Source organism: Oryza glaberrima, chromosome 7 (assembly GCF_000147395.1).
Source record: "Oryza glaberrima chromosome 7, OglaRS2, whole genome shotgun sequence".
In the NCBI taxonomy this organism is placed as follows: Eukaryota; Viridiplantae; Streptophyta; class Magnoliopsida; order Poales; family Poaceae; genus Oryza; species Oryza glaberrima.
In genome coordinates this window covers 8,966,454-8,975,660 of record NC_068332.1, presented here as the reverse complement: position 1 = coordinate 8,975,660, position 9,207 = coordinate 8,966,454, and the positions used below count along the sequence as shown (strand labels likewise).

The window sequence follows — 9,207 nt, the reverse complement described above, 5'->3', positions numbered from 1 at the left end:
AGAAGAACTAAGGATATGTTCCTAGTCTATGGAGGACTGGAAGAGCTCGTTGTAAATGGTTACACTGACGCAAGCTTCCAAACCGACAAAGATGATTTTAGATCGTAGTCTGGATTTGTGTTCTGCCTGAATAGAGGCGCTGTGAGTTGGAAGAGTTCCAAGCAAGATACAGTGGCTGATTCTACAACAGAAGCCTAATACATTGCCGCTTCTGAAGCAGCAAAGGAGGCTGTTTGGATAAAGAAATTTGTTTCTCAACTAGGTGTGATGACTAGTGCTTCTAGCCCTATGGACCTTTATTACGATAATAGTGGTGCCATTGCGGAAGCCAAGGAGCCTAGATCGCATCAAAAGTCCAAACACATTTTACGGCGGTATCACCTCATTCGCGAGATAGTGGGTAGAGGAGATGTGAAGATATGCAAAATACATACGGATTTGAATGTTGCAGATCCGTTGACAAAGCCACTCCCTTAGCCTAAGCATGAGGCACACACTAGGGCAATGGGTATAAGATACGTTCATGATTGACTCTAGTGCAAGTGGGAGACTGTTAGTGATATGCCCTAGAGGCAATCATAGATGATTGTATCACATACTATGTTTACATATTTATCCGACATTGTTTCTTAAAATAGATAACTCCTTATTGGTTAATGAATATGTGATTCTTTCATAAGACTCTTTATGTTGTTTGTTACTATTTCTAAAGGATCCCTGATCAAATATCATATGTGGAACAAATATATTTATATGATCAGCACATGTATTAATTGATGATCATGTCTCATGGATCATGGTATAGAGATACCAAATTAATAATGTGGACACATGTTGGTGAACATGTTGTTGGATAGACCCAACATGAGACACTGCAAGAGCCATATGTGTTGTGTCATCAGTGATCTCATTTAGTGTTGGTGTTGAATCCTTAGACCTGAGATTATCATGGTTCTCAACATGTGTAGCAGCTTACTTAGGGACTGCTAAACGCTACTCCGTAAATGGGTAACTACAAAAGTAGTTTTCAGGTATGCTATGAAACATGTAGTGGGATATGAATAATCAAAATGGGATTTGCTCCTCCTGTGGAGAGATATCTCTGGGCCCCTCGATGTTGTAGATTATGAAAGTGCATAGCCATGCCAAAGGTGATTGAGGAGTCAATCACAAGTTATATAATCTATCAACAGGTTCGAGTGAATGATTGAGCTATTAGAGGATGGCACATATCTAGCCTTGAGCTTAATCGATATCGTGAGGCAAAGGGGTTCATACAAGTATACACTAGAGGTTCAGCCGATATGATCTTTATGTATGCCCGGTGGGTCAATACGTTCTGCTAAGGGCCGCTGTTGACGGGTTCAGCCGATATGATCTTTATGTATGCCCAGTGGGTCAATACGTTCTGCTAAGGGCCGCTGTTGACGCGTGGACCAAAAAGGAGTTTTCGGGTTACAGCCGAGTATATATGAACCTACAGGGTCGCACGCTTAATGGCCCGGAATAAGGGGATTGGATAGATATCCAATATGAGCTTAATTCGGATAGTGATCCGAATAGGAGTCCTACGGGTCTTGGAGACCCGAGTGATGGATCCTATATATTCGTGAGGGGCGTGACCGGCGGAGGCATTGTATCACGTAAGAAACCCTAGCCGCCACTTCCCTCCCCGAGCAAAACCCTAGCCACGCGCGGGTGCTAGCACATCTGCGCGTGGCGTTCCGTCCCTGTACGTGTGGATACCGGTCGAGGCGCCGCTGGTTTGCGGTGCTGATCGGCGTGGGAGTACGGCGAGGAGAATGCATGAGGAGGAGAAGGTCGAGCCAGTGCGATCGACTACTTTCTTTACATCGACGCGCGCTACTTCGCGAGAGTTCCTTCGAGTTCTCAGCGTTTTCTTCCGCTGCACAGCGCGTCGAGTGGTAACGATCTATGATCTAATACTTGCATGGTTCCTGGTTTACGCGATAGAAAATTTTAATTTATGCTATCATAGCCTACGCGTATCCCAACACGTCGGTCCAACTCCTCGCCTCCTCGGTGGATGCCACATGCGGTACATGGGAGGGAGTAAATGAGGGGAAGAGAGAGAGGGGGGAGAAGAGAGGGGTAGTATAGTAAAATGTGCGTTTTTTTGGTAGGGATACTCATTGGGCTACTAGGGGTATCCTACATTGTGACTTGTGAGGGGAGTTTCCCATAGAGTACTCTCAGTTAGTGAGGGCACCCATAGAGTATCCCTGATTGGTGATGCCCTTAGTACTAAGCAGAGCCCATGTTATTTAAAAAACAAGTACCGTATCCCCACTCTCCCATGTATATATGTACCGCATCCTCTCTCTCATATGTACTCCATCCGTTTCATAATGTAAGTCATTCTAGCATTTCCCATATTCATATTGATGTTAATGAATCTAGATAGATGCTAGAATGACTTATATTGTGAAACAGAGGAAGTATATCATTTTCAAAAGAAGGCACCATGCAGTTCATACCCCATTGCACTGGTATTTTTTTAATAAAACCACTTATATTTTTTAAATCGTATGTTATTTTAAAGATTTGTTTAAACCATTTTACTCCACTCAAAACATGTAAAAAACAAGTCTAATATTGAATATATTTTGAATAGCAATATAGTTACTTTAAATACCATCAAGAGTTACTAGTACCGTGAAGAGTACGATGGCTCAAACGGAATCTAAAAATAATACATGGTTTAAAATATGTTATATTTGGTACATCTAGATTTATTAACATTAATATAAATGTGGGAAATTCTAGAATGACTTAAATTATAAAACGGAGGTAGTATTATAAAAGAACATGTCTACTTCACCAAGAGAAAAAAACACAAGAGAAAAACCTGGCGAGCACACCACCACCGCACCACCGGTCCACCACTCTTCCCTTCCCCTTTCTTGCAGTGCAGGAAAGAACCCCACGCCCTCATCCAATCCCAGCCGTCCATCCACCATCCAACGCCTCTCACCGCGCCGCTCACCTCCTCAAGACCACCGCCCACCACTCCCCTCCTCTCTCCTCTCCATTTCTCCTCGCTTCGACAAACAAAACCCCCCAAAACCCTAGCCTCCGCCGCCCGCCGCCCGCCGCCGCCGCCGCCGCGCAACCCCCGAGCTCGAGCGGCGCGATGAACATCAAGGGCGGAGGCCGGGTCCCGGTGCCCCCGGCCGGCGCGGGCACGCTCGTCAAGCTGGTGGTGCTCGGCGGCACGGCCGTGTACGCCGCCGTCAACAGCCTCTACAACGTCGAGGGTGGCCACCGCGCCATCGTCTTCAACCGCATCCAGGGAATCAAGGACAAGGTAACCGGACACGCCGTCCCGCTCCTACATCCCCCCGCCCCTTCCCTGTTCCATTTCGTTACTTGGATGTGCCGCGTGGTTTGGTTGCGGCGTTAACGATTCGGTCGTTTAGGGGAGAGATTGGTTGGAAATAAATATTTGGTCTCGTGCGCTATCTTATGTTAGGTTGCAGGGTAAATTGTGTTTTGAAGCAAATCTATTTGGGTTTATAGGTGCTATCTGGTAAATCTGAACTAACCAGGTGGTCTTCATGATGTGTGAAATACCTGCCTATCTTTAGATAACTTGTTTAGCTGCTGCGATTTATCAGGCTGAAAACATGACAAGTGTTCCCTTTCTTGTGGGTGATATCATTTGTTGAGGTTTGAGGATTAAAAAGGTCAACCATTGCGTGTGCTGGAACTGATTCCAAGTTCTTGGTAAAAAATCCAATTTGTAGTATGATTGACTGCTGATTCCAGTACCTTATGCCTTGAAAAGAGAATTACCTCTGAAACAACACGATCGCTCTCTACCAATGTGTGTGGTTTCCAGTCTGGCTTGCACTGAGGTTATGAAATTTTCCTGCGCTAGATACCTGTAATTGGTTCTAGAAAGCAGCTGCTTTGTCTTATTTATTGGCCTGCGGCAGGTCCACGAGTACCATGCCGTGGTGTAGTTCAGAACAGATAGTCACATGATGTTTCTACCTTCATTTTTTATGTTGTTTGTTGAAATGATCTGAATGTGGTAAACACTAATTGAAATTAAATTGTAAATGAACACTACTACTTTTGTTTTATCATTCCTTAAAAACCATTTGAAAATATGGTAACATTCATCACAGTCCAGTCGATTTAATGCACACGAGACAACTGCTGGTTGGAAGATGGTGCCAAGATCAACTGAAAACCATTGACTTCTTTCATTGTTTGCCGCATTGTGGTTTTTTTATACCAAATTTACCATGGACAAGTGCAATCGCATTATTTGATTTTAGTCTGGCAGTCTGGCTGTGACCATTATATATGGCTCGCCATCAGTACAATCAGGGCATATTGAAGTTGTTTGTGTTCACAAAAACACACACATTCTTTTCTGTACTCACAATGAACTGCACATTTAGTTCTGTCACACATGCACCTTTTTCTTGTAATTTCTTTAAATGTGGTTCATGGGAGTAACGCATTTCCTTTTAAAATATGTATCTTTATTTTATCACTATGTGGTTTCTTATGCTCTTTCTTTCTCTCTTTTTTCCTTTTCAAAAAGTAATAAAATGTATTGTTATTAATGGCATTCAATTGTGGTTCTCTGTTTCATAATGCAACTTAAATAGCATTAAATTTGTTAGATTTGTTGAAAATATCTGTTATCATATATCTTCTGCTCTAACTATCTTAATCGACCTTAGATGGTCGGTTCCTAGCAATCTACTCAGGAACAGCCTAGATAACGACAGAGGCTGCTTTCACCTTCTTGCCCATAGGTTACTTCGCCCAAACCGACGACACTTCCCCCCACCTTTTTGAGCAGCTTTGATACAGGATATGGCGACTCTTTATTGCGAGTATAGCATGACTATGAACCTGACATGCACACACAGGTGCAAACAAATCATAACTAGGAGTAGTGTCTTTTACATTCTGGCTCCTTGCATTATTTTGGACTAAAAGTAAATTTAGGGTTGTATTGTTTGCTGTGCCATCCTTCCGTCGTCAGCTGTAGATGGACCCCAGACATCTAATGCCCCCTTTGATATCTTCCTCGCCCAAATGTGTCATGCCTGAGTTAGTCTCCTAGATTCCTTCTTGACATGATCTCCCGTTCCTTTAAAAATAACATGTCCATATTTCTTGCCTAGAAAAGTAGGTTTCAAATGGAAACGGAGTTACGTATGTATATAGCATGCATGACTTGGTTTCCTTTATATCCCCATAGCTTGATCTTTGTAGTTACCAAGGCAGGTGTTGATGCCGAGAATAGCTCTAATGTAGTGTCTGTCCACTCCGTGAAGCAGGACCAAATTCGCAGCCCCACACGACCAGATCGTCATTGGGTGCAAACTCTGTCACTTTTGGTACCACCAAGCGGCACCATCTATCAGGTGTTCTGTTGCTGCCAGTCCTGTTTTTCAATTTTGGCTGCTTGCTGAAGAATCGCTCAAAGCAATTGAACTAAGGTTGTGGGTCTTCCTTGCTGTTTTAAATGTCATAAACCCTAGATGATAAAATTGTGAAGCTAAAGCTTGCTTGCAAACAGAATTACCGAACCCTGCAGCAAACCATAGATGGCAGAGCAGCTATTAGCTCAGATAGCAAGTTGTCATGAACCGAAATCATGATGAGGCCAATGTCAGCCGGGAGGATTGCTGAATGGTGCAGGCTGCTACTGATGAGTTGAGGGCTTAGACTGGGATCATGAACATTAGGGGAAAGATTAACAGTTTAATTTTCTTCATTGAATCCTCTCCGGTAGACCAGCTCATTGCCTCTTATAGGGCCAGCTCCTAACAGTGTAATCTAACTAATTTAAATTGATTTTATCAGCTAATTAAAAGGAACAACCTAGATAACTATGGCTGCTGCTGCTGATCTTCTTGGTCCATGCCCATGGTAACCAATATTATGTTTTTATCTTTTAAGATATAATTTGTGATTGTGAGTTATTTCCTTGCTGTTCTTGATTTTCGAATGAGATTTGTTGTGTGCATGCTATTTATTAAAAAAGAGGCATGGAATCAGATTTTACTTCAAAAAAAGAGACCACATGTTTGCATGTTACGTCCACCTCTCACTGTTTACTGTGTTTGGTTAGTCATTCCAAAGTGAGCTTTAGAATTTCCTTATTTTATTTCCTAAATAGGATGGTAGTATTTATCTAAAGTTGTGTTAACAATGCTTGTATAGCTAGATGCTCTATTCTTTCATTGTTAGTGCTGGAGCATTAAATGTTTTATGCTTGTTTAAAGTGTATTATGAAATATGCAAGAAGCTTGCCTATGTCTTCATCATTATAATTATTGATCTTATTTAGTATAAAAAAGAGCTGTTGTGAGTCCTCCCTTTCCTGTGCATCAGAGCTTTGCGTGGATCTTTCGCACTAGGTAAACCTGTATTCTTATTGTGTAAAGTAGTTCTCAAGGTTTTGTTGCTATCATGTGAACTAAGTTTTGGTGCCCTCTCCTTGTGCTGCGCTTAATACTTCAGTTCAATCCACCTTAACATAGCTGGATGACTAATATATATTTAACATGTACTACCTACAGGTATACCCTGAGGGGACTCACTTTATGATTCCATGGTTTGAGAGGCCAATCATTTATGATGTCCGTGCTCGTCCCAATCTTGTGGAGAGTACTTCTGGAAGCAGGGATCTCCAGATGGTACGTTTGCATCTTTTTAGTTCTATATTTTCATCGTTGGAATGTGTGTATACTTCTCATCTAATGATAGATATACTTGATTTGATTTGCATGCTCTATTTTCATTGTCATTGCACAATCAAGTTAAATTGAATTTAAAGCCAAAATATGTGCTGCTTAGTGCTTACATGGTTTCATTGTTGATGATGATGAATCATCACATCCTACATTGAATCTTTGCATACATTAAAGTATTGTGTCATTCATAATCATTAACATCTTTGACTGTTAGTTTGTTTCAGAAGCTATTACCACATTTTGCAACTAACCAACCTTTTGCTGATGGTTACTAGGGTTCTATAGCCTTTTGCTATATTTTTTTGTCTGTTTTTTTGCATGTTTGTTTTCATAGCTATTTAGGTTATGATATTAAGTTTGGAGCGTACCTAAAGTGGTGTGGTTACTCGGAGTTCATTTTGGCTCATGGATTTTAGTAAATTAATTATTGGAGGCAAATGTTAATTGGTCATTCTGTTATTGTTTATAGATAGGTACGTTTAGGGGTAAACCTTTTATGTGGGCTAACAACCAGACAGTCCTTTTTTACTTATGGCTATATTCCAAATTCTTTCCTACTTTATGATTGCATGTTACTCCCTGTAAAGATATTTGATTGTGGACTTATTTGGTGATTAAAACTGTTCTACTAAACATGCCAGGAATATGTGGTCAGGTTTTAGAAAAAAAATTGAACTAGTGAGTAGTGAGCCAATTAGAAGGGATGTGCCAAATTTTGGAAATAAACACAGTCGAAGAAAATATGCAATTTCGGAAATAAACGCAGTCGATGTTTTAGTTTATGGTTGTGCCATGTGCTTTTATGCTTGGAGTTCCATTTGCTGAACATAAAACCCTTCTTCATATTTTTTATGCATCTATTGTACTCTATTTTTGGCAGGTACCCTTTATATTTTTTATGCATGTATTGTACTCTATTTTGGGCAGGTGAAAATTGGTCTCCGTGTCCTTACAAGGCCCATGCCAGAGAAGCTACCAACTATCTACAGGACTCTGGGGGAGAACTTCAATGAGAGAGTTTTGCCTTCAATTATCCATGAAACACTTAAAGCTGTTGTCGCACAATACAATGCGAGTCAGCTAATCACACAGAGAGAGGTTAAGACCAGAACATATGCTTTTTATAGTCTTTTTTTCTTATATTTGATGGGGGTCAACATTACTTGGGGGCGCTAACTGTTTGTTTCACTCTCCAAATCCAGACCGTGAGTAGGGAGATAAGAAAGATACTGACTGAGAGGGCCAGGAATTTTAATATTGCCCTTGATGATGTGTCCATCACAAGCCTGAGCTTCGGAAAGGAGTTCACTCATGCTATTGAAGCCAAACAGGTTGCTGCACAAGAAGCTGAGCGTGCTAAGTTCATTGTTGAGAAAGCTGAGCAAGACAAGAGGAGTGCGATTATCAGGGCACAGGTAAGAAATCTGTTTTATAGCCATTGCCTGATGTCATGTGCCGGAGATACAGTTTGACAGTACATATTATATAATGGTTTTGCCATTGCATGTCTAGTTAACATTGTCTCTTAAACATGGCCTTTCTCTTTTTTCAACAGGGTGAAGCTAAAAGTGCTGAGCTGATTGGTCAAGCCATTGCAAACAACCCTGCTTTCCTTGCCCTCAGGCAGATCGAAGCTGCCAGGGAGATCTCTCATACGATGTCATCTTCAGCTAACAAGGTGTTCCTGGACTCCAATGATCTCTTGCTCAATCTCCAGCAGCTCACCGTGGCAAACAAGTCGAAGAAATGAAGTCATTCTCGCACCATGTTCTAGGTTATTAGCAGATGTCAGTCTACCAGACAATGTGAGGAACACTTGGTCCTCTCTGTAGTTGCACTAGTGATCATCTGTGATACAGAACTCGACGAGTGACTCAACTTTTGGCAACCGGCAATCTTTTTGCAAATTGCAGCTAAACTTTGCAGGCTACATTTTGACTCTGCTAGTCCTTGAGGAAGTTCAATAAGGAATACCATTCTGTTTTAAGGTTCTCAATCTGTGATTGCGATGATGGATTAAGAAACTGTTAGATCTATTGATCAATCTGGCAGGTCCCCTACTGGTATGTTTATCTGATATCATGCTGAATGTGTAATTTTCAGCAACATTACAGGAAATATGCCGTTGAAGAATCTAAATTAGTACACTGATTAACAGATCGTCGATATGTCCGAGTGGAGACAGACTCGAAATCTGTTGGGATTTGCCTGCGCAGGTTCGAATCCTGCTGTCGACGTTTTTTTGCTTAAGTTCTTTTTTGGCTACGACTTCACAAATGATACTCCATATTCGTTTATTGGAAAAACCAGAAAGAAGTTGAACCAGAAACATTTTTTAAGAGAAAATATTAATAATTTTGGCTCTTTGAGCCTTACATTCGATCAAAACTATCACGCCACAGGAAAATGAAGGATCTACAAGATGTGGTAGTTTTAATTTTGTGAAAAAAAAGTAACT

General features: G+C 41.2%; 1 protein-coding gene across 1 annotated transcript; it reads left to right on the top strand.

The window, feature by feature from the left end:
* Positions 1–3,051: 3,051 nt before the first annotated feature.
* On the top strand, positions 3,052–8,745 carry LOC127779945 (prohibitin-2, mitochondrial-like). Its single transcript, XM_052306878.1, has 5 exons — positions 3,052–3,328; positions 6,576–6,692; positions 7,677–7,847; positions 7,952–8,164; positions 8,305–8,745. Exons 1-5 carry the CDS (start codon positions 3,155–3,157, stop codon positions 8,497–8,499), a joined length of 870 nt encoding a protein of 289 aa, XP_052162838.1. The 5' UTR covers positions 3,052–3,154; the 3' UTR covers positions 8,500–8,745.
* Positions 8,746–9,207: the final 462 nt, after the last annotated feature.

What these genes read in the sequence shown, in the direction of transcription:
- LOC127779945 (XM_052306878.1), top strand. Translation starts at nt 3,155, where the DNA reads ATGAACATCAAGGGCGGAGGCCGGGTCCCGGTGCCCCCGGCCGGCGCG. An exon ending in GAAGCAGGGATCTCCAGATG is followed by an intron (nt 6,693 to 7,676) that starts GTACGTTTGCAT and finishes TATTTTGGGCAG; the next exon opens with GTGAAAATTGGTCTCCGTGT. An exon ending in AGCTAATCACACAGAGAGAG is followed by an intron (nt 7,848 to 7,951) that starts GTTAAGACCAGA and finishes CTCCAAATCCAG; the next exon opens with ACCGTGAGTAGGGAGATAAG.